The following is a 25,830-nucleotide window of genomic DNA, read 5'->3' as shown; positions in this document are numbered from 1 at the left end:
TATATGTCTACTTAATAGTGGAAGGAAATAGGCCTTCGCGAGGAATTAGCACGAGGCTTAGTAGAAAAGTCAGCTGATTCAAATAGAAATCAGGCTAAGGCAACATAAAATCATCAAAGACAACAATAGGAATGTTTTTTTTTTTTTTTTTTTTTTTTTTTTTTTTAATCAGCTTCTCCTTTTTTAGTTCGAACTTCTACTGTCATTGCCTTTTCCAAAACTAAGCCAAAATTTTGGGTGGCCTCCTAATAGGGGTAAGATGATAAAAAAAAGCCTTATCGAGATGACCAAAAAGTGACCGTAACCGCTTTATAGAGGTGTCCGGTTAATTGAGGTTTTACATTGTACTTTTCTACTGAAAACAAAATTTGCTTTTGGGCTCTGATAACTGGCCACTGAACAGTGGGTGGCCGCTTAACAGGTGGCCGCTTAATAGAGGTTTGACTGTGTATAAAAATAATCAACTACTGAAACAGAGTTAGTTAAAGAAAGTGAGGATTTAATGAAAAGGTGAACGCACACAGTTTCAAGTTCAGACATGCTTGATGGTTTGGTAATTTGTAATTTACTTAAATGACCCTACCATTTCTCCTAGCGCGGCCGCTCAGATAGAAGTTCGACTGTATGCTTCGTTCATGATTCAAATAAAATGATAAAGGGTCACTGCAAAACTTCTAATTCTGCATGTATTGCAAGTCCGACTATGAACGCAGTGCGTACCTATTTTTAATTCAGGTCAACAAAGTTTCTTGTTCGGCGTGTCACTAAAAGCTTGATCAACGTTCTGCACCAATTTCAACTTTTTAATTATAATATTAAATAATGCAAATAAAAAGCGCCGACGTCTATTCAGTCTTCCAATTTTCGCTCTAATACAAATAATTGGTGTAATTGATAACAGACACTGCAGGATGAGATTACCGTCTTATCATATTTGTGGCTGTACATAGCTGTGAATGGTCGTTGATAAACCTTTCAAAAAAGACATCTTCATTGCATATTTCAAGGTCACGAGCATGAGCATATTTACTATATGTCATAGCCACCTGTGGCCTTAATAAAGTAACATTTTTAAGAGTAGACTTCCTGCAACATCTGATTTCAGATTGTTTTCATAAATTAAAGAGAATATACCGTTATCGATAACACATGTCAAAAATAAAAGTTTGAACAATTGATCTGTTAATTTCATTTACAGCAGACCTCATTCTTCCTCACGCCAAAACTCTAAGATAATAAAACTCCACACAACCTGGTTTTGACAACAAGTTTATTTTTACCAAAGTTCTGTTATTGTACCTGTATACAACTGAGTTTAAAAGTCGATACCTGTAATGTCACCTCGCAACAAAAAACAAACAAACAAACAAACAAACAAACAAACCCTTTAATTGGAAGTGTCTAATACTAATCCGAGTAAATGCCATTTAATAGAAAAAAATTGAAAATAAAAACTGTAAATAAAAATGAAAACTACTTTGTTTCCTCTTGTTGTCGTTCTGGCTTTTTAATACGCCTTTACTTGGCCTGACTTGGCAACATAGAACAGCGAGCTACGGCGTTCTCATACAGCTTAACTTTGTTGTAATCCTTGTCATGGCTCAAAATCTCAATGCGGTGGTCAATATAGTGATAGTCTGGCAACTGGACAGCCTTCTTCGCTCTGCAATGGAGCAAACAAACTCCGATCAGTAACACTGCGGGCAGAATACATAAGCATGTGACAATGAGGATACTGTATTATGAGCGAAAACCCCTAGCACTGATTGATGCCAGCTTCCGAAGTTTCCTCACGGCTCACAAAAAAAAAAAAAATCTTATTCCCTCTTAAAAAAGGTTATGTGTTGCTACTGGATCTTGCCTTTGAGATTCAAGTAGTTTTGGTGTGGTATCCTGTACAAATCCCCACTATGGACATCCCGGATGATATAAAGCAAACGGAGATAAGTTCACTGATTCTACTAAGATAGCCTTCATTAGGAATTGCTTATCAAAGGCTTGATGAGATTTCATCGTTTACTTCTTATTCGGTGTCACCAAATCCTTTAAACTCATAAAAACTTACTTGTAAGTACTTCTGAAGTCACATCGGTAATGACCGCCGCCTCCCAACAACAGAGTCATGTTGACATCACCTTTGAGTGCTCCATCACGTACATACATTTTCTCAGTGGATGGCTCCCATTTCAAGGTCTTCTTCTGCATAACTGGACCATCGGAAGGAAAGTTCAAACCATGAAATCGAATTTCATAGAAAAAACAGTCGCCTTCCATTCTGATGAAGGAGAGGTCAGACATATATACTCAGTAATGTTACAATGACTAATAAACTTCAAAAAATGATAATAAACAGTTGAAAAAGGAGCTTAAAGTAATATCATGAGAACTAAACAAATGTTAACTAGCTGGAACACATTACTATACTTTATCTCCGCAGGAGGCATGTCACTTACCTGATGTCGCTTGAGACAGTGCAAATGCCCCCGTCTTCGTAAGTCATGCTTCGTTCCCAGGAATACCCTGCGGAAAAGTTTGCTTGAAATAATCTGCTATATCATGTGGATATTTGGTGAATACCCTGTTGCCGTACTGGAATGCTGATGTCAAGATGTCGTAAGCAAAAGGCAGAGGTCCGCCTTCTTTGACTGTAAGGTCTATGGTCTGTGTTCCCCTAAAACACAAACAAGAAACCAGCTGAGACGAAAATATTCTGTTAATACATGTATGCAATACAGTCTGATTCAACGTCCTGAGAAGTAGCAGAAGTTCACTTGGTTTAATCGACATGGCCAACAGTACTGAAATTTTAAGCTTAAATTATCTTCGCGAGACAGCATCCAGTTTCTATAGATTTAGCGGGTGGCGAAATATGGTCCTTGAAAAACTGTAGGTCTCGCAAAATTTAAATTGATTTTCACAGGTCTCACAGTCTCGTTTTTTAGGGGTTATGTGCGTCTTGCAATCTCGATTCTTATACAAAGCTGTCTCGGAATCTCGATTTTTCGGGAGGCTGAGGGTCTCGAAGTTCCGATTCGTTCTTTTATCTGTTTTCATAAATGTCGTCTTCTCGTCACTTGATATTGAATTTCAATGAATTAAGCAACTTCCAAATTTCCGTGAAAAAGTTAATCCTAACTTCTCCTAAATTGTCTGAATTCCACAAAAAAGCTACAAAACCTACTGCAACGTCCTTTTTTTTGCGCCAGGAGAATTGTTATTTTGTTTTAGGATATCATAACGTAGTGTGTTTCAATCGAATTTCCAGTTCCAGCCAGTTTGAAGAAGTTGGCTAAAAAGATGTAGAAGTTGGAATTTTAAGCTGGAATTTTAAGAGTCTGAACGTCTCGCGCTCACACTTAAAACACTTTCAAGTCTGGGTGTCACAATGTAAAAAAATGGTCTCGCCGTCTAGCGAAGTCTCGCATTTGCCATTCAGCGCCCCTAATTAAACAAGTGATCAATTTAATTTTCGACGTTGGGAGTCTGACCCCTAACATGGAGAAACACAGGATTGTTTATTCCTTGGGAAATACTTGGTGGCTTCTCTCCTTTTTCCTCTTTATTTGGTTATATCAAAATTAAATGACAACAATTTTATATCAAGGATGCCAAATATAAAAAAGGGCTTAGCTGTCCATCTTCATTTGTATCGAGTTCACAAAATTTCACGTTTGCACCCGCAAAGATAACAGTGAGTTCACCGTTTGGGTCACTGGTTGCCCGTTCTTTTCTATGATGTGCACTTTTTCAGTTCTTACTTTGACATAAATGCCAACTCAACGAAAGAAAAGAAAAGCTAAGACAAGAAATAAACATACGAAACCAGACGAAAAACACACGATAAACTACAACCGTGGACAAAAGTCCGTGGGACACTTATGTAATGTAACGAATTATCTGTGTTTTAGAACTGAAGTTTGAAAAAACCGCTGCTATATCCTTTAAAAACGCGTTGCTGTCCCCTTCTCCACCCAACACAATGTTGAAAATCAGGTGAAATTGCAGGTACTAGTTTTCAACATTGTATGAGGGGATGGGGAGCGAGGTTAGGCAGGTGAAGTTGTATTCGCGTCTGGCATGTGCGCAAAAGCGCCAAAAGTGCAAATTTGTCCCAAGACTTTTGTCCATGATTGTAGAATTGTGAGGTTTAAAAGCTTTAACGCGTGCGGTTATGGCTTGATCACGCCCCGCTGCACTGGGTGTGCCTTCAATGTAATACAATCCCGCACTGTTAAATGAAACCTTTGTTTTCAGGTAAAGTTTTTCCGGCATAGAAACACATGGGAAATAGAGCCTACGAATTAAGTAGCATATATACCACAAGAAAACAAAACTTTTAGAATCTTAGATCAATTCTTGTTTAAACATTAGTTTTTGATTTCTAGGCAAAGTCTAAAATTATTGATATCACTATGCTCTTAGTTCGTCGCCTTAACGGTCGTCCGATCAAATGAAAGAAAGATAGACCCCGTATCTGCTGTTCTAGAATGGAGAAGAACGACTTTAGGCGAATCTCGGTACTAAATCTCACTCATTAGAAAAGCATCGGAAAAACATCTATTAAAGCACAGTTCGACGCAATTAATGTAAAGCGACCGTAAACCTGAACACAATAAATAGACAGTTTTAAAGTTTTACTTACTCAAAAGGCTTGCCTTTTCCATCTCCTTCAATAACGAACTTGTGCCCATTTACAGCGCCTTCCAAACGCAGCTTGATCTTCATGTCTGGTTTAATCACACTCTGTGGAATAAGATTGGGGTGCATGAGTCTGAGATCAGTAACCGATTAAAAAACAACAACAAAACAAACCAAACAAAACAACAAAACTAAACAAAAAAACAGTAGAGTAATTCATTATCATCTGTGCTACACTTACTATGATGGTGGTAGACGTAAACTTTGATGTCTGTCTTTTACAGCTCTCGTTCTTTGATCTGCTCTCTTCGAAATCTCCGAGGTGAATGGGACCTCAACACGGAGAGTGCTGCTTTAAACCTAACTGTCACACCCGAAATGCACTTTTAAAAAACAATTATAAGTCGGGAACCCTTTGTAACAAAGCTGCACTGATGACAAACGACCCGTATTGAAATTACCCTGGCATGAAATAAAGTAAAGTAACTCTTTCTGTTATCTTAAACTTTATTTTTGTTAATTTACTTATCTAATGTTGCCACCATATGGCATCAAAAGCGCAGCCATTTTCACATATAATCTACGCCTCTCCACATAGCGACTAAACATTCGTAAGTTTATCGAGTGACCCAGAGGAAAGAGGAAAATATAATTTCATTTTCTCTCTTGCATGATTTTACCCTGCAAAGAGTGAACACTAAAAGTATTTCTGGAATGTCAAAAGTCGACCTCGGCCTGTGATAAAAGTCTATCCGGTCGCGACAAAAGTCGACCCGCCAAGGTTTTCATTTCTCCTTAAAAATAGAAATAAACAAAGCCTTTCGCAATTACAATTCTTGACTCGTGCTTGTCTCATATGGTTTTCAGAAACTTGCGCAAGGCAGTAAACACCTGCCCCCGGGGAGGAATCCCATATAAAGAGGACGAGGGTGCTCGTGGTACCCTTTAGGGGTTATAATAGTGGTTTTGGTACCTAGCTCTTAGGGTGTTCAGCCTCAAAAGGTCCACAGCGGGAGCTTTTGCGGTACCTTTTGGGGTATTGAACCGAAAAAACATGACAGAAGATAATGTGTTATGTAAGAATTGGTACCTTTTAGGGGAGACGATAATTTCAAGTCATTCCCAGAAAACAGGATCCTGGTACCTTTTAGAGCTTCTTTTCGAAATTTATGAAGAGCACCTCAGTTTTTTTTATATTGAAGTCCCCCTAGAGCATCTGCCCGAGTGCTCTCAAATGGTCACCCCTTGGGTTGTCAATCAGTCATTTTGACAGGTGTAATCGTGCGAGGATTGTTCATTTGGAATGATTTTCATATCAGCTTCAAAAACGTGAGTAAAAGGAAAGTCAATTATTACTTCCTTCCCTCTTTAATATTTTCGTTACTGTTAACCTTAACTGTTTCGGTTAAGAAAGAGTCACAATATGGATGGCATCAAAATCGTTGTCATTTTTACTACTAGGCTGGTCTCCAGACAAACGGCTAGTGAACATTACTAAATTTAGCAAATTGCCCGGAGGAGATAATTAAATTCACCCTTGATCTCACAGTGGAAACAGAGAACACTAGAATTACTGATGGTATGTTAGTGCTATCACGTACGACCAATCGAACTGTTCATTGTCAATCCGTAGATGACGGACTACAAACGTTTGTATGTTTGATATTTGTATTGGCTGTTGAAAAACTCCGTTTTAACTACACGGATAGAATATTTGTTGATCTTCGTCACACGAAGGAGGCCTAAGACAGAAGAGTATTTGAAATATCAAGACAGGCCTCAAATGCTTCGGCGAATTCATAATCGAAGAATATTTTGGCCAGATTTTGTTCAAGTCCGTGAAATCTGCTTACCCTATGGATTGGCTTGAAACACCCGAATGCACGGAAAAAGCTTAGGTTTTTGGTTCGTAAAGTTTCGCAAGCTTACCACACCTCATAAAAGAGGTTGTCAACGCGGTCATGCCACCAACCAATCAAACACAAGCTTGCAACTATCAAAGGAAGTTCCAGTGAAAGTAACCCATTGAATTAAAATTTGTGGGAATTTGCTGATTTGCATCGTGGTCCGAATCTAAAATCCTATCCTTTGACTCAAGTCGTAAAGGAGTGTATATCTCTGAGAAACGACCAAGACGACCAACATCCGTTAAATCCAATTATTTTTCTTTGTTTTCTTAAGGAGAACGTTATTGAACAAGTAATATCAAGTTTTGTGAGAAAACAGTCGCTGGATACAATACCTTTTGTTCGCATCTGATCCAGTGATGATCTACCATAAGCTGAGAACATTTATAAGCCTACTACCAATGGAAATTGCCCAGTTTCTCTTTATTTGGTGATTAATGATCAGCCCTCACTTTTTGACTCAAACTAAAGTCAGTGACCCCCAAAAATCTTGGGCAAACCGTCAGACTTTGATTTCTCGTTTAGGTCAGTGCTCTGGGGATTGGGGGTGTGCCGCTGGGAAACTGAAACCCTAAAGCTATACAAGATCACGATTAGCTTAATTTTGCAACTTGATAGACTAGGCCCCAAAACCCCCTTTAAAAATCCCAAACCTACATTCACAATCGAGGAACATTTTGCCCAAGTTCCGCTAGAATCCATCATATCTAACGACAACGGCCTAAACTATTTGCTTAAGAAGCAAAGGAATCCAAGCAAAAAAAGCCCAAGTTCTCGGCTCCTAAAGTTTGTAAGCTTATCCCACCTTATAAAATAGTTTGTGAACGGGATCATGCCGCCGACAGATCAAATGCAAGCTTAGAACTCCCTAAGGAAGTTCTATTGACTGATCCAGAATGTAATAATTGTGTTTTCACTGGGATACTTTTGGCTAGATAAGGCTGGAAAAGTCCGTAAATGAAGTGAAAACATTTTGTCTTTGGTCTAGCGAGTAGCGACATCTGGCCTTTGTGACCGGAAATTCAGGCAAAGTTACAGTACCTCGCGAGATAGTAAAACTTGTCTTGATAAATACTGTATTGGAATCACTCCGAGGTTAAATAAAGTTAAGTACCTCTTTTTTTGTTGACTTATTTTTTACGTCGTCATATAGGATCAAAAGCGCGGTCATTTTCACGACTTATATGCTCCTCTCCAATAGCTTGTTAATATGAGTAAAGGCTTTTCATATGAGCCCGGTAATCGGGCTGGCTCGGTTACCGGGATAAATTGTGTTGTCTGTTTTTTTTGTTGTTGTTGTTTTTTGTTTTGTTTGTTTTGTTTTGTTTTGTTTTTGCAATTGTTTTGTTTTTGTTTTTTTTATGGGAAAGGAACAAAATCAAAATGGTGGACCATAAACTTGTATCATTGGCTGAGTAATGCTAGTAACTTTACTTATAAGCTAGTTCGCATGCTTTTGAAATGGAAACACATTATTCTGGCCTCTTTTATGCGAAAGCGACGTTATTCAGTCAAAAACGTTTCGTCCCGGTCAGCTGGGCTTGTGTGTTCATATGGTAAAAAATTTCATCATGCCAGTTAGAGTGAGTACAGTGAAAAGAAATATTCCTTGAATTTAAAATGTCCTTGGCTTGTGATAAAAGTCAACCCAGTCGAAGTAAAAGTCAACCCTCCAAGGTTTTCATTTCACTTTAAAAATCTTTTGCAATCACATTTCTTGACTAATTCCTTTTGCATATGATTTTCAGAAAATGTCGAAGTGCTTTCAAAATGGTCAGCCCTTGTGGTTTCAATCAGTTATTGTGACAGGTGTAATCATGCGAACATTGTTCCAATGAAATATTTTCATGCCAAGGTCAACAACGTAAGAAAAGGAGGGTTATTATTCCTTACTTTGAGCTTCATTTTGTTACTGTTAACCTTAAATGTTTTCGATAAAGAGTCAGCACTAGACTGCTCCTCAGTTAAACAACTGGTGAACATTACTAAATTTAGCAAGGTGCTCGGAGGTAACGAGATAATAATATTCACCCATCTTACAGTGCAGATTAACTCATTGAATCATTAAATGTCTGGAGACTGTTGGGAATTTTAAATGCCCTAAAGTTATTGTAGACCCCTAGGCCAACTCTTTAATATACCTGAGAATTCTAGCTCGGTGTTATTTTCCTATGAATAACATATGTCTATGTATCTTTACCACTTACTTATTCCACAGTATTATAAATTAACAAACCAATATTGGCCTTAACGACCACACACTCAGTCAGTATATAAATTCGAGCTCCCATAAAACACCGATCATTTACTAGACACACATAATACTGTGGAATAAGTAAGTGGTAAACATATTTAAACATATGTTACTTATAGGAAGGTAAGACAGAGCTAGAATTCTCAGGTATATTAAGGAGGTGGTCTAGAGGTCTACAGTAACCTTAGGGCATTTAAAATTCCCAACAGACTCCAGACATTCAATGAGTTAATCTGCACTGTAAGATCAAGGGTGAATGTTATTATCTGGTTACCTTCGAGCACCTTGCTAAATTTAGTAATGTTCACCAGCTGTGTGTCTGAGGAGCAGTTTAGTGCTGACGCTTAATCGAAAAAGGTTAACAGTACCAAACCTAAGTTCAGAGTAAGGAAACTGAAAATAACCCTCTTTCTCTTGCCTTATTGAACTTGACATTAAGATAATTCAGGTGAACAATGCTCATATACGCGTATGACCTGTCAAAAATAACTGATTAAAACCACAAGGGCTGACCATTTGAAAAGCACCTCGCAGTTTCTGAAAATCGTATGGAAAAGGAACTAGTCAAGGAACGTGATTGCAAAAGATTTTTTAAAGAGAAATGAAAACTCCGGCGGGTTGATTTTTATTGCGACTGGGTTGACTTTTATCACGGGCCAAGGACATTGTAAATTCAAGAAATGCTTCTAATTTTCAACGAATCACTGTAACTGGGATGAAATTTTCCCATATGAACACTCCAACAAATTTCATTGGAACTTCCTTTGATAGTTGCAAGGTTGTGTTTGATTGGTTGGTGGCATGACGGCGTTGACAACCTCTCCTATGAGGCGTGGTAAGTTTGCGAAACTTTACGAACCAAAAACTTGACCTTTTTTCTGTGGATTTGGTTGCTTCAAGCCAATCCATAAGGCAAGCAGATTTGACGGACTTGAACAAAATCTAGCCAAAATATTCCTCGATTATGAATTCGCCAAAGTGTTTGAGACCTGTCTTGATATTTCAAATACTCTTCTGTCTTAAGCCTCCTTCTGTGACGAACATAAACAAATATTCTATGCGAGTTTAGTTAAAATGGAGTTTCTCAACAACCAATACAAATATAAAACATACAAATGTTTGTAGTCCGTCATCTACTGATTAAAAATGAACAGTTCGATTGGTCGTACGTGAGAGCACCAACATACCATCAGTAATTCTAGTGTTCCCTGTTTCAGAACTGTGAGATCAAGGGTGAATTTAATTACCTCTTCCGGGCAACTTGCTAAATTTAGTAATGTTCACCAGCCATGTGTCTGGAGACCAGCCTAGTCGAGAAAATGACAACGATTTTGATGCCATCCATATTGTGACTCTTTCTTAACCGAAAAAGTTAAGGTTAACAGTAACGAAAATGTCAAAGAAGAAAAGAAATAATAATTGACTTTCCTTTTTCTCGCGTTTTTGAAGTTGATATTAAAATATTTTCTAATAAACAATCCTCGCATGATTACACCTGTCAATATAACTGATTGACAACCGAAGGGTTAACCATTTGAAAGCACTCAGACAAGAGCCCTAGCGGGACTTCACCTGAAAGAAAGAAAGAAAGAAAGAAAGAAAGAAAGAAAGAAAGAAAGAAAGAAAGAAAGAAAGAAAAAGTGAGGTCCTCGTCAGAAATTTCGAAAAGAAGCCCTAAAAGGAACCAAGATCCTGCTTTGTAAGAATGGCTTGAAATTATTTTCTCCCCTAAGAGGTACCAATTCTTACGTAACACATTCTCTTCTGTCATGTTTCTTCGGCTCAATACCTTAAAAGGTACTGCAAAAGCTCCCGCTGTGGACCTTTTGAGGCTAAACACCCGAAGAGCTAGGTACCAAAACCACTATTATAACCCCTAAAAGGTATTACGAGCACTCCTGTCCTTTTTATATGGAAGTCCTCCCCGGGGGCAGACGTTTACTGCCTTACACAAGTTTTATGAAAACCATACGAAACAAGCACCAGTCAAGAATTGTAATTGCGAAAGGTTTTGTTTATTTTTAGGAAGAAATGAAAACCTTGGCGGGTCGACTTTTGTCGCGACCGGATTGACTTTTATCACAGGCCAAGGTCGACTTTTGACATTCTAGAAATAGTTTTAGTGCTCACTCTTTGCAGGGTAAAATCATGCAAGGGGAAAAAAATGAAAACATATTTTATTCTTTCCTCTAAGTTACTCGATAAAGTTACTAATGTTCAGTAGCCATGTGGAGAGGCGCAGATTATACGTCAAAATGACTGCGCTTTCGATACCATATGGTAACTACATTATTGAATAGGTAAATTAACAAATATGAAGTTCAAGATAATGAAAAAAAGTTACTTTACTTTATTTAATTCCAGGGTAATTTCAATTCCGGTCGTTTGTCTTTAGTCAGCTTTGATACAAAGGGTTCCCGACTTATAATTGTTTTCTAAAAGGGCATTTCAGGTGTGACATTCAGGTTTAAAGTAACGCTCTCTCTGTTGAGGTCCCATTCACCTCGGAGATTTCGAAGAGAGTAGATCAAAAAACGAGAGCTGTATAAGGCAGACATCTTACTTTACGTCTACCATCATGGTAAGTGTTGCACAGATCATGATGAATTACTCTACTATTTTGTTGTTTTGTTTTATTTTGTTTTGTTTTGTTTTAAATTGGTTACTGATCTCAGACTCATGCACCCCAATCTTATTCCTCAGAGTGTGGTTAAACCAGACATGAAGATCAAGCTGCGTATGGAAGGCGCTGTAAATGGGCACAAGTTCGTTATTGAAGGGGATGGAAAAGGCAAGCCTTTCGAGTAAGTAAAACTTTAAAAATGTCTATTTGTTGTGTTCAGGTTTACGGTCACTTTGCATTAATTACTTCGAACAGTGGCTAAATTAAGAAAATAGATGTTTTTCGCAGGCTTTTCTAATGAGCGAGATTTACTACGGAGATTCGCCCAAAGCCGTTCTTCTCCATTCTAGAACAGCAGATACAGAGTTTATCTTCCCTTTATTTGATCTTATGACCGTTAAGACGATGAACTAAGAATATACTGAGATCAAGAATTTTAGACTTTGCCAAGAAATCAAAAACTAATGTTGAAACAAGAATTGATCAAAGATTCTAAAAGTTTTGTTTTCTTCTGGTATATATGCCACTTGATTCGTACGCTCTATTTGTTATGTGTTTCTAAGCTGGAAAAACTTTACCTGAAAATAAACGCTTCATTCAATTCAGTGCGGGATTGTATTAGATTGAAGGACACACCCAGTACAGTGGGGCGTGATCAAGCCATAACCGTACGTGTTAAAGCTTTTAAACCTACCAATTCTAGTTTATCGCGTGTTTTTCGCCTGGTTTCTAATGTTTATTTATTTATTTATTTTTTCTTAGCTTTTCTTTTCTTTAAGAGGTCGTTGGCTTAACATTTATGTCAAAGTAAGAACTGAAAAAGTGCACATTATTGAAAAAAGCGGGCAACCAGAGACCCAAACGGTGAACTCACTGTTATCTTTACGGGGGCAAACGTGCAATTTTGTGAACTCGGATGCAAATGAATATGGACAATAAAGACAATGCTTTTATGTGGCATTCTCCTAGATTTAAAGAAACGTTGTCATTTGATTTTGATTTGCACAAATAAAGAGAAAGAAGAAGAAAAAAAGGAAGCCACCAAAAATTTACTAAGAAATAAACAATCCTGCGCTTTTCAGTGTTAGAGGTCAGACCCTCAATGTCGGAAACCAAATTAATCGCTTGCTTAATTAGGGATGCTGAATGGTAAATGCGAGACTTTGCGAGACGGCGCCGAAACAAGCGTTTTTCTCTGCGAGCCCGAAACATTGTGACTTTTTAGATTGCGAGACTGAGACTTCACAGTGCGAGTGCGAGACGTTCAGACTCTTGAGTAAAATGCGATCCCCAGATTTAGTTGAAAGCCGCCGTTGAGAGCTAGAATGAGCTTGTACAGCCTTTTAGCCAGTTTCTTCAAACTGGCTGGAACTGGAGATTCGATTAAAACACACTACGTTATGCATGATATCCTAAAACAAAATAACTGTTCTTCTGGCGCCAAAACGGACGTTGCGGTAGGTCTTGTAACTTTTTGCTGAATTCAGACAATTTAGGAGAAGTTAAGATTAACTTTTTCTCGGAAATTTGTAAGTTGCTTAATTCATTGAAATTCGATATCAAGTGACGAGAAGACGTCGTTTACAAAACGGAGAGAAGATCGAATCGGAACTTCGAGACCCTTAGCCGGCCTTGCGAAAAATCGAGACTCTGAGATAGTTTCCTATAAAAGTCGTGACTGCAAGACGCACATAACCGCTAAAACACGAATCTGCGAGACCTGGGAAATTCAAGGACCATATTCGCCACCCGCTAAATCTATAGAAACAGGATGCTGTCTCGCGAAAATGATTAAAGCTTAAAATTTCAATAGTGTTGGCCATGTCGATTACACCAAGTAGACATCTGCTAACATTACTTCACAGGAGTTTATAGGTGTCAGACTGCATTGCATACATGTATTAACAGAATATTTTCGTCTAAGCTGGTTCCTTGTTTGTGTTTTAGGGGAACACAGACCATAGACCTTACAGTCAAAGAAGGCGGACCTCTGCCTTTTGCTTACGACATCTTGACATCAGCATTCCAATACGGCAACAGGGTATTCACCAAATATCCACATGATATAGCAGACTATTTCAAGCAGACTTTTCCGCAGGGGTATTCCTGGGAACGAAGCATGACTTACGAAGACGGGGGCATTTGCACTGTCTCAAGCGACATCAGGTAAGGGAGGTCTGCATATTCCCAAGAGCATTTCACAAAAATAGCTAATGTATTGGGGGGCAAACGCAGTGCTTATGGGGAAATGGAAAATAGAGAGTTCTGGATACGAATCGAAACGTTCAAACAGAATTCTAATGAAAAATAGCATTTCTTTTGCCACGGTTTTGTGCTAAATATTCAAAGACAGATTTTCTGTGAGAATTTAGGATTGATTCATAGGCAATGGATTCGAACAGATTAACGTCATAGCTTTCACTTGTGCTAAGTTAAGTCGGACGTCAAAACGGCTTTACTTTTAACCCGATCAACTCCCCCCCCACCTCCCCCTTAAGAGACCTTCTATAAAGACATGACACGCAGTCAAACCTTTTTCTTTGGAGAACGGGTTTATCCAAAACTTTATCTGAGGTTTATCAATGCCAGTGATGCCCAAGGCGTTGTGGTTCCATAGCATCGGTGCTTTTAATTAAAGGAATAATTTGTGTCGCAAACAACACAAAAAACGCGAACAGAATTTTCATTGCCAAGCCTCAACGTCTTTTCTTCACAAAAATTTTTGAAAGGTGGGGGACCTGCAACTAAATAAAGCTAACCTCCTGCGGAGATAAAAGTATAATATTGTGTTCCAGCAACTTAACATTTGTTTCGTTCTCATAATATTACTGCATGTAAGCACCTTTTTTGATCTGTTCATTATCATTTTTTGAAGTTTATTCAAAAATCAACTGTTACTATACTGCATTGATGTTGTTGCTGTTGTTGTTGTTTTTACTAGTCGAAAGTGTCATTCTGAAATATTTTAAACCACAAGTTTAATGTTCTTTTTTTTAAGTGGTAATGGCAACACTACTGAGTATTTATGTGTGACATCTCTTTCATCAGAATGCAAGACGACTGCTTTTTCTATGAAATTCGATTTCACGGTTTGAACTTTCCTTCCGACGGTCCAGTTATGCAGAAGAAGACCGTGAAATGGGAGCCATCCACTGAGAAAATGTATGTGCGTGATGGAGTGCTGAAGGGTGATGTAAACATGACTCTGTTGCTTGGAGGCGGCGACCATTACCGATGTGACTTCAGAAGTACTTACAAGTGAGTTTTAATGTATTTAAGGAATTTAGCGACACAGAATAAGAAGTAAACGACGAAACGTTATCAAGATATAAGCAATTGTTAGTGAACGCTAGCGCTATCTTAGTAGAATCAGTGACCTTAACCCCGTTTGCTCTACATTTAATGTCCATAATGGGGATTTCTTAGGATACTACACCAAAAGTACTTGGATCTCAACGGCAAGATCCAGTAGCAACACACAACTTTATTTAGGAGGGAATAAAATTGTCTTTTGTGATTCGAGGAAACATTGCAAGCTGGCATCTATCAGTGCTAGAGGTTTTCACTCATAATACAGTATTCTCATTGTCACATGCTTATGCATTATGCCCACTGTTACTGATCGGAGTTTGTTTGCTCCATTGCAGAGCGAAGAAGGCTGTCCAGCTGCCAGACTATCACTATATTGACCACCGCATTGAGATTTTGAGCCATGACAAGGACTACAGCAAAGTTAAGCTGTATGAGAACGCCGTAGCTCGCTGTTCTACGCTGTCGAGTCAAGCCAAGTAAAGGCTTAATAAAAAGCCAGAACGACAATAAGAAGATAAATGTCATTTACTCGGATTAGTATTAGATACTTCCAATTAAAGGTTTTGTGTTGTTCTCGTTGTTGCGGGGTGACATTACGAGGATTGACTTTTAAACTCACTTGTATACAGATCCAAATAAGAGAACTTTGGTGAAAATAAACTTGTTGTCAAAGCCAGGTTTTGTGAAGTTTTCTTATCGTAGAGTTTTGGCGTGTGGAAGAGTGAGGTCTGCGGTAAATGTAATTAACAATTCAATCGTTTGTCCTTTTATTTTAGCACTTGTTATCGATGACAGTATATTCTCATTAATTCACGAAAACAGTCTGAAATCTGATGTTGCAGCCAGTCCACTCTTACAAAATGTTATTTTATTAAGACCACACAAGGCAAATACGTTCAAGCTCGTGCTGTTGAAGACATCTTTTTTGAAGGGTTTATTCAGCCGATGACCATTCACACGCATGAACATACACAATTACGATAAGACGCTAAAATCTCATCTTGAAGTGTGTGTTATCAATCATACCAATTATTTGTATAGGAGTGAGAATTGGAAGACTGAATAGATGTCGGCATTTTTTATTAAATTAAATAAAAAGGTGAAATATAAGCAGAAACTTTTAGTGACACGCCGAACAAGAAACGCTGTTAAACTCAATTAAGAATAGGTACGCAGTTTTTACATGGTCGGACATGCAATACATTCATATTAGGCTATTTAAAATGATAAGTTTAATTGTAGTGATCTTTATCATTTTATTTGAATCAGTAACGATGTATACAGCCGAACCTCTATTTGAGCTGCCATGCTCGGACTGATGGTAGGTGTCTGCTTAATAGTGGCTGGCAGATAAATAGGCATTTGCGAGGCTTAGTGGAAACGTCCGCTTATTGAAATGCAAATAAAGCAACATGGAATCACTTGAAGACGACGGTAGTCTCTTTCTATTTCGGACTCTTTTCTGTCATTGCCTTTTCTAAAACAAAGCCAAACTACAAACGAAACGTCAATTTAATAATACAGTTAAGCTTTTTAGACCATGCTCGTCTATTTGTGATGTTCGTAACCGCTATTTGTTTTCTTCAGTTTCCTTCTAAGTGTATTGAATTTTGGCTAGCCTCTTACTGGGGTTAAGGCGTTAGAAAACCCTTATCGGGACGACTTAGAGGTAAGCGGGCCGCTTTATAGAGGTGGCCGGTTGGGGTTTTATATGGTAATTTTCTTAGTGACAACAAAATTTGGGACTTTGAGTACTGGCGGCTTAACATGGGGTGGCCTCTTAATAGATGGCCGCTTAATAGAGGGTTGACCTTATATGAACATAAAACCAACTGCTAAGATGGATTTAGTTAAAGAAAGAGAGAATTTAAAAAGCAAGTGGAGACGATTTCAAGTTACTGCTTGATGTCTTAATCTTTTGTAGCTTGCTTAAATGCTACTATAAGCATATGGTGTCTTTTGACATATATTTTGACATATATTAAGAAAACGCGATATCAAGCATTGTCTTTCATGTGTGAAGAAAAACCCGTGTAATTGATGTTTCTAAACGGACTGGATAGAAGCAGACTACATTGTAGATAGAATACCCAAAGACTATAATATGCCTACTCTTAACTACATTTAGTTAATTAATTCATGTAACCGCAGTTCCCTCGACAATATATGCTTCGATCGATCTTTAAGAAAACCGTTTTTGCAAAAACTGTTAGCCGAGTTTTGTGGTTTTCTTAGTGTTCCTTGTGGTAGCTGCTTCGTAAGACTGCTAAGACGTCTTCTTCTGTTACGCCGTTTTGGATTTGCTTACGCCCCTTGGGGATGCCGAAAGTGCGAGAAAAGCGCTATGCCTTCTAAACATGCATTTCTTGGTTTCATATTTGATGATAATAAATCCTAAGTTTCACTCGGCCATCTTTCTTTGCGAGCGTTATTTTTGAAAAGGCAACAGGGTTTGCTATTCAAGCCTCGCAGGTGTTGATTTGCGTGTTGATTGCTCAATTAATTTGTCTGTTCGTGAAATTCTTATTGGTGAATTCAGAGTTACAGGTTATCGTTGTGTGTCGAGTAAATTATTAGGTTTTTATGGGAGTTCAAATTTATATATTAACTGTGTAGTCGATAGAAGCCAATGTCGGTTTGGTAATACTTTCAATGGGTAAGTTGAAATATGTTTAAGACATATGTTACTCATAGCAGGATAACTGACAGCGAGCTAAAATTCTCAGCTGTAGTAAGAAGTAGGTCTAGACGTCTACAGTAACCCTAGGGCATTTGAATGGCAGCCTTCTGAGATCGAGAAATGTCGGTCAACGACCCACTTGGACAAATCGCTCATATTTTGCCCAAAGATACCTTTACAAGTAGGTGACACACTTCTAAAAATCATATTAAAAGGTTCCAGCGAATTTTCATGCAGCATTTTATGCAACATGCAGCGTGAGCGAGGATAACAGAAGATAAACATTTCGCTTCAGCAAGCAAGGGACTGACGCTGGAAGGCTTCACTGTTTAACAACAAGGGATAGCAGTGTGGTCGGATTATCTCGGAGTCATTAGTTGAATGTCAATAAGAAAGTTATAATTCGGTTAACTTTTAATCCTAGGTTAGCGTTAACCGGCTTCCAAACAACCCGGCCCTGTTTTCAACAAGTTAACCTGTTATGAGCCCGCGATCCAATCGAAAACCAACGCTTGGTAAGCGGCCAACTTGAAAAAACAACACGTGAGGCCTAAACTTGAGCCCGTGATATGGTCAAGTGATAGGGTCAGTGGATACCTTGTTTGGATTGGTGTCAATTGACCATAACATGGATGTCCAATATCAAAGAGGGACGCAACAAACCGAAGGTGCATGTCTCTGTCAACCTATTAGCTGGAGTATGGCCGCCATCTTGCGCGACTCCGTCGTCGTCGTCGCCATCGTCGTCGTGCGTACGCGCCCACGAGCGATACCGCTAGCCATGATAACCATGAGAAAATCAATTCATGGGTTTCCTTTTCTTTCCTATATGGGTATGGGGCTCCGCTAATATTAGCTGAAATTACGCTGAACCCAACTCCTCTTACGTTAAATCAGCAGTTGATGCAGCTGAAAGATCCATGTTTCTGGTCTCTGAAATCTACTCATCTATAATGCTGTGTACAGTCCAGACAACTAACAAGACTTTCTATTTCAGCGGCATTGACAACGATTTGGAAAATCAGACTTTGTCGAGTCCTCTTTGGTCTAGAGTTTTATCATAAACAAAATTCCAAGAGTGAAAAATAATGTTAACTCATTTTTAACGGGGGATGTAGATGTTGAGTTTATTAGTATATGGTTTTGGCTCTCGTCTAGCCGTCTAAAATATTTTAAGGAAGCTAGCTTTACTGTTCTGCGAGAAAAAAAAAAACTTACTGCGCTCGCTAGAGTCTTCTCCTTCGATACTGTTGCCTGAAACCAGTCTTCTTCCACGATCAGTAATTAACAACCTTCGTAACAGGCTAACTCTTTAGAACTGAATTGAATAGTATCTGTGACTTTGTCTCCTTTTAAGAAATTCTAAACATGATAACAAAAACATACGAATTTGACAGTTGTAAATTGGAAAATATTATAATTGAAATTTATATTACAATGGCCAGAACTTGTTTGCACCTGTGAAGATTGGAACAGCGCATGCCCAACAACATTAGGTAGGGTAGGCTTCTAAATATTTACATATTGAAAAATGTTCGCCTAATGAGAAAATCTGGAAATTCGTTCCAAAAACAGAAATTTTGGGAATCTTGAGATCAATAAAAAGAAGTTCCCCAACCAAAAAAATGTTCTGGCATTCCCAAACCCAAGTTGAAACTAATCTTGTGCACACAAACACACTCACAAAAAAAAAAAAAAAAAAAAAAAAAATTCCGTGCGATGGTAATAGTACGTGTCGTTTTAAAAATCTGAACAACGAATCTTCCACCCAGGAATTTGATTATTTGTGTTTGCTGGATTTGACGTTAAGAAGACATAAAACATTAAGCTTGTGTGTTCGTCCAATGCTTAATAATTAAATCTTCCCACATAAAATGATAAGATATTACTATTGGTTACCTTAAAATAACCACTCTCCATACCAGAATGTTTGGCTCTCGGAAGCAACGGTAAGTCCTCCTAAAAAGATATTCTGGTCCCATGGTGACAATAAGCTTTCTTTTTTTTTTAACCAACACCACATAATCCACCACGGAATTTAATTATTTCAATTTGTAATCGCAGTTTCTGAAAGGCGAAAGTTCTCACAGTTGAGCTGTGACAATATCCGCCCTTCTGTCGTTCATTCAATACTTGCAACATATAATCAACCACATGGTATCACTATTGTTTCCCTGAAATAACCATTTTCCACCGGAGAATAGATCGGTCACCGAGATAAAACTAGAAGTGGACTGAAATTGGCCTTTTGAAAAACCTAATTTCCCTGTAATGGAGACAGGAACTGCTTGAAATCTCCATATCGAGAGTAACAACATATCGTTCGCCAAGGAATTATTGTTATTTGAAGAAGATTGAAGGGAATAGAACTGAGCTGTTACCAATTGTTTAACTGTTGAATATGAAATTGGCAACCGTGTACAGTGAACAAGTAGAAGTATTATCATGATTGAGGCTTTGACCAGAACTGCCAAGGCATATATTGCTGGCCTTTACTCCCAATTTGTCTTAGGTGGGTCTCACTGCCCAATGAAAATTTTCGTCGAGCGAGAAAAACTAAAAAAAAATTCCTTTTAAGAAGATCTGGCTTGAAATTGCTAGTGTTTTAAAGAACTTTCTGTTCACCCGAGTGAAGGTCATTGACGGCCATTTTCCAAGACAACAGCTTTGAATATCAACTAAAAGAATTAATAACAACAAACAAGGAATTACTTCTACGAATGACGTCATTTAAATGATAAATATTGGAAATAAGTTGCATTCCGATACTACGGTTTGAAAGTTACACAAGTACTGTACATCAGGAGACTGCAATAGAGAGATAAAAGTACTGTACCTCTTTACAAAGAGCCTTTGAATCACTGTTATCTCAAAACTACACCAATTTTATATTAACTGTGAGATGTATTAGTGTTTCTATCTAATGTAATGTTGATATGGGGCTCAAAATATTTGATTCTCGTGATGTATACGGTAGAGGCCATCCTTACGGTATATGTGCGCCATTCTTGAACCATTATTGCTTGACCACGCTTTTGAGTGCCAGTATACCTTGGAATATCCCACGAGTAATTACACACGAGCCCTTTTTACCGCGAAAGAACGATGCATAACTATTTTATACTATGCCAAGGGCATGGTATAAATAGTAGTATCACTACTGTTGTAAAACTTAGATCAAACTGGGTTGCTGTTACATTTTATAATACTTTTGTAGTCAAGGAATTTCTAATATTACCAATAAACAAAAGTTGAAATGCAGGAGTTTTAAATAAAATAATTTAAACGCCTTCTCTACCATAATTTTTAAACACGGCGTTCATGGAAACCAGGATCTTTCTTAAGTGACATATTAATGTAAGTTAATATAATGTTAGGATTTGGATTTTTAGTCATTATTATGTAATTTTTTTCTACCTGATGTTTTTACCGTGTATAAATAATGATTAAAGATTAAAGATTAAAGATTGAAATTATAACTTGTTATTAAAACTATTGTCTGCTCGCATTCCACACTTTTCATTAGCAATATCCATTATGATAAGAAATGGAATTACAGGCTACTGCACATAAACAAATCTGGTAGGAGGGCTACGGTGTTTTCATCAGTAGGGAATACACGATCGCAAAAAAAATTGAAAAATCTTGTTAAAGTAATACAAAATAATACAAAAGAAAACGTCTAAAGATCAAAGGTTCTTTGTTGGGAAACTGATTTATTGCGAGGGTTATTTGTCTTGTGCAGTAAAGTGGAGGCAGCAGCAAACAAATAGGCACCTTTCAACACATTACTTTTTGCGTATTTTCTGAACGCGAGGAATGCACGCGACACGGACAACCTTCGCTCGCTTGAGAAACGCGGGCTAAAGGCGAAGACAGAATGAAACGTTTATAGATTGATATAAAGACCTTGACTCATATCACGTCCTATAGGCCTGCAAACGAGTAATAACCTGTTTATCGATTCCAAAAAAAGGTAGAATAGCTTGCAAATGGCAAACCTGCAAACCCCTCCGCAAGCACGTTGATTCGATTGAATTTCGAACGACTTCAAATCCAAAACATTTCGCTCAATTGCAGTATAGTGCTTCTCAGTATAACGATTGCCTGGGTATACGCAGTAGGGCATTCAGCAAATGAGGGAAAGTTTGTTTCAAATTGAATATATCTTTACACCTACCCGCCTCAAAACAACTTGGTAAATTATATCTGCAAATTTGTTACAGGCCAAAGATGACATTTAACAGTGAAAGCTGATGGACTTTATGAGAAAAGAATTAAATTTGAGCTCGCGGGAAGACTCTCATGTGTCAGCTCTAGCCGATTTGATTTTAGTCGCCGAATCTTGCATGCATGGTTACTCTCAGTTTTCCCTCCAAAGCAGTGAAATATATTATTTGACTTTTGTTATCAATTGACGTGACCGTGACTTCGCTGTTTATGACAAAAATTCTCTTACTGGATGTTGTTGAGGCCGACTAGCGGCCGCACCTGATAAACTGAAATTGATCTATGTCTGTTATAAGCTGACACTCGTTTAGGGTCGAACTGTGCACAGCTGGTCGGACTGTGTTGAATCACGTGACTCAGTCGCACATGGTTTGTCTTTGAAAGAGTTTCGTGTCGGGCGGATTGCTTTCACAGTGTTGTTTTTTGCTACAGTTTTGTACTTTTCCCGTCGAAACCGCACAGAACATGTAAGTATAGGTTTCACAGTTTCCATTTGTCCGAATGTGTTGTTAATTTAGGATTTTTCTTGTTCAGTTTTTTACCGTAGGCGTAGAACAAGTTGTCAAGCCGTAGAGCCGTCTGTACGTCGAGCATCGCGATTAAAGCTTTGAGTTTTTACGACTACGCGTTGAAAATATTCTGTGAATTGTCCCGAACAGATGTTAGGATTGTGAAAGCTTTAAAACGCAAGAACACGTTGTACAGCTTATTTTGAGTGCGAAATTTGATGATAAAATGCCTTTTTATTTCTTGAGACGCTAAACAAATCAAAGACAACGACAAATCGAAGACTTCTTGTCTACTCTAATGCAAGTTCATTTAACTGTGATTTCAGTCATAACTAATAGAAAATTAAATTGACATTTGAAGAGTTTGCTCGTCAGTTTTCTCCGCTTCGATTCACTTATAATTAAGTCTTCAAACTACTTCGAGAACAAAGTGACAGCATGAAACGACAAATTCAGTTGGTGGACTTCTTGAGGGGACTTTAAGCACTTCGTAGAGCTGGTGTAAAGTAGATATATACATTAACCTTAAGAATACTTGTAAATATTGTATTCTTGTTAGTACACTTGCAAATTTACGCGAAGTTTGCACTTGGTGTAAAGTCAACTTCAGTTCTTGTATGTTAAGCAGAAGTATAAACTGGCTCACAGATTGTTTTATGTAGTAACTTAAATACCATAGGGGTAGGAAATGAAAATCATCAAACTTAAGCATGTGTCTGTCACTACGCGATATTTGGTCATCTAATTCACTTCAAATATATCATTCTTTTATTATTGTTATTATCTTTTTTTCGACCACATCCTAGTATGGAGATTAGATAGCACGTAAGCAATACGAGAAATCTTACAATAAAAGGTAAAATATCATATGCGTTATTTTAACAGAAGCTCTGCGTGTTGTAAGTGAAGCACGGCTGGGGATAACCTTTATGTGACGTACAACGAAACCAGCCTAATTATATAAAACTTTAACGTAAAAAGCTGTTAAAATTGAGTCTTAACGTTTTCGATCTGTATCATCATCATCAGAGTAAAATAATATGCATACACTCAGTGTCCTTATAGTTCAGGTAATGCCAGTTATGTAATACCTGTTCCCATGGGGAACAAGGTGAGCTCCACTACTTGCACTTGTTTGTTTAGTTTTGGACGGAAGCGCGCGATGTAGAACGCTCCTTTTATTCTCCTTTTTAACCATGAATGGGCAGTAGTTAAAACTTCCCACGAGAACTTGTGGTTAGAGTGTTTTCTGATGTGCTTGGTTGGCTCCGACTACTTATTAGCATCTTAATGTTCATTAACGCGAACCTCGAAGTTGCGTGCTGTTTCGCCAATGTATGTTTGTCCACAAGTACACTTGCCTTTGCAGATGACATGTGACGGGTGTGTGTTTTTGGCTTTTAACTTGAAGATTGATTCCATCTTGCGTGTTTGCCACATGATAAAGAAGTTGAACCTCCATTTGGTGTACGTGTTAAGTTTCTTTAAGAATTTTCTACTTTCTACTTCATTTGTTCTGCGGAAAGGGAGATAGATTCCGCCTTTAGGTCTTTCATCAAACCAGTGGACAGAAATTATTGTTTCGTCGCTTTTTGGGTTTTCAAAATCACGGATAAATTAATTTACTAATTTCGTGGGATATCCTGCTTTCATGAATGACTGTTTGATGGCTTTGACTTCTGCTTGCCAATTGGTGGCTATATGTTTTGCTCGATGTAAGGCACCTAGAATAGTGTTGCGCTTCTATCTTTCTGGGATGGCCGATTTCCAATGTACTTGTAGTTTACTTGGTTTTTGGTAGACTCTGGTGGTGAAGTTTCCCTCTTGATGGTTGAAAGAGGTGTCCAAGAAGTAGTCAGGGTTTTCTTCCAAGGTGAACTTGATGTTTGGATGGTAGCTGTTTAACAATAATTAACAACGTCCACTGGTTCGATGAAAGACCTAAAGTCGGAATCTGTCTCCCTTTCTGCAGAACAAATGAAGTAGAAAGAGGAAAATTCTTGAAGAAACTTAACACGTACCTCAAATGGAGGTTCAACTTCTTTATCATGTGGCAAGCACGCAAGATGGAATCAATCTTCAAGTTAAAAGACAAAAACACACACCCATCACATGTCATCTGTAAAGGTAAGTGTACTTGTGGACAAACATACATTGGCGAAACAGCACGCAACCTCGAGGTTCGCGTTAATGAACATTCAGATGTTAATAAGCAGTCGGAGTCAACCAAGCACATCAGAAAACACCCTAACCATAAGTTCTCGTGGGAAGTTTTAATTACTGCCCATTCATGGTTAAAAAGGAGAATAAAAGAAGCGTTCTACATCGCGCGCTTTCGACCAGAACTAAACAAACAAGTGCAAATACTGGAGCTCACCTTGTTCCCCATGGGAACAGGTATTACATAACTGGCACTACCTGAACACTGAGGGTATGCATATTATTTTACTCCGATGATGATCAAACAGATCGAAAACGTTAAGACTTAATTTTAACAGCTTTTTACGTTAAAGTTTTATATTTCACTTTTATCGGCGAAATGTATATAAGCGTAATTATATCCGACCACATTTTGCACTTGCTTTAGAGAAACTTTACGTTTGGTCTGGGGAAAGCAACTTTGCTAAAACTTACATTGCATCAAAAGGAACGTAAAGCTTCATTACATCCGATGACGTAAATCCACATTTATGCGCCATGACAAACAGTACACCGACGTCAAATTTGACTTACGCTGACTTACGCTACTTTAACTTTCCGTAAATCTCGACCTTTTCCATACTGTGTTACAAATCAAGTGAGCCATTTAGGTACCGTACGCATTAGGTTGAAAATAATTGTTTGGCTCTGCCAAAAATGTCGACAAATGTTGCTTGCACCAAACTTTGAATTTGGTAATCGCGTACGCACTTGAAAACACTAAAATATTTGATAACCTCAAGTGTCAATCTACTGAATGTATAGACTCTAAAAAACAAGATCAAATTTACTTGATCGACATTTGAAGTCAGATTAACGCATGCAAAGTGTAAAATCTGACAGTTTTGACACTTAAAAAAGTTTGTCCTGCTCCGAGACAGGACGACAGCGCCTTTGAAGTTTGGTACGGCTTGACAAAATTTTGGTAATAAGAAAAATGCCGTGCGCACTCGTAGAACGGAGCTGATGACAACTATTTTCCAAAATAAACAAAAGGTCGCCCAGTCCGTCAGAGCCCTTGGCCAAAGCGGACATGCTATTTTTAGGCTATGCAAAAATCACCGACATCTACATTTGCAGGAGCGGCCACTTCAAATACAGGCGTAGAGACGAAACAATTTAAGTGGCGCGATAGATGATTTAATTGCAGCTCTAGAGACAAACTAAAACAAAAGAGACAATGAACTTTGGTTAACTGGCTGATGAAACCAATTTCGATCCCCAACTGGTTTGTTATCAATCACATCGGATGTTTGTCTAGGAGCCAAACTTGGAGTAGGCTCGATTTCCGTCGCTTTCTCGAGTCCGGTCTACGTTGAGTTCGGGGAAGGAGCACCGGTTCTTTTCCCGAACGGCGGCTGGTAATCGAGCTTAAACTTGGAGGAAAGCAATGTCACGTTTTTTTTTGTCTGTATGTTTTTTGTCTTGTTGTACACAACGAGTTAGCCAAAGCGCACATGCTATTTTAAGGGTATGCA

At 38.2% G+C, this 25,830-nt stretch overlaps 2 protein-coding genes and 1 pseudogene across 4 annotated transcripts; 1 reads left to right on the top strand and 2 right to left on the bottom strand.

The window, feature by feature from the left end:
- Positions 1 to 1,253: 1,253 nt before the first annotated feature.
- On the bottom strand, positions 1,254 to 2,569 carry LOC149113289 (GFP-like fluorescent chromoprotein cFP484). 2 transcript variants are annotated; one of them, XM_089288187.1, is made up of 3 exons: positions 2,454 to 2,569; positions 2,066 to 2,275; positions 1,254 to 1,663 (listed from the first exon to the last, which is right to left on the bottom strand). In XM_089288187.1, the coding sequence occupies exons 1-3, from the start codon at positions 2,498 to 2,500 to the stop codon at positions 1,519 to 1,521; spliced, it is 402 nt and encodes a 133-aa protein (XP_089144313.1). In that variant the 5' UTR covers positions 2,501 to 2,569; the 3' UTR covers positions 1,254 to 1,518. The 2 variants fall into 2 exon arrangements, with proteins under 2 accessions (XP_089144313.1, XP_089144312.1); XM_089288186.1 differs by lacking the exon at positions 2,454 to 2,569.
- Positions 2,503 to 4,818, bottom strand: LOC110067220 (GFP-like fluorescent chromoprotein cFP484 pseudogene; annotated as a pseudogene). Its single transcript, XR_016206864.1, has 2 exons — positions 4,643 to 4,818; positions 2,503 to 2,671 (listed from the first exon to the last, which is right to left on the bottom strand). The product of XR_016206864.1 is annotated as a GFP-like fluorescent chromoprotein cFP484 pseudogene (transcript).
- Positions 4,819 to 11,477: 6,659 nt separating this feature from the next.
- On the top strand, positions 11,478 to 15,386 carry LOC149113288 (GFP-like fluorescent chromoprotein cFP484). The gene is made up of 4 exons (XM_089288180.1): positions 11,478 to 11,603; positions 13,370 to 13,588; positions 14,471 to 14,680; positions 15,070 to 15,386. Exons 1-4 carry the CDS (start codon positions 11,479 to 11,481, stop codon positions 15,212 to 15,214), a joined length of 699 nt encoding a protein of 232 aa, XP_089144306.1. The 5' UTR covers position 11,478; the 3' UTR covers positions 15,215 to 15,386.
- The last annotated feature ends 10,444 nt before the right edge of the window (positions 15,387 to 25,830 follow it).

This window comes from Orbicella faveolata, unplaced genomic scaffold, assembly GCF_042242905.1.
Source record: "Orbicella faveolata isolate gen_17 unplaced genomic scaffold, um_ofav_v1 contig_15, whole genome shotgun sequence".
Taxonomy (NCBI): domain Eukaryota; kingdom Metazoa; phylum Cnidaria; class Anthozoa; order Scleractinia; family Merulinidae; genus Orbicella; species Orbicella faveolata.
This window is presented reverse-complemented; position numbering and strand designations above follow the sequence as displayed.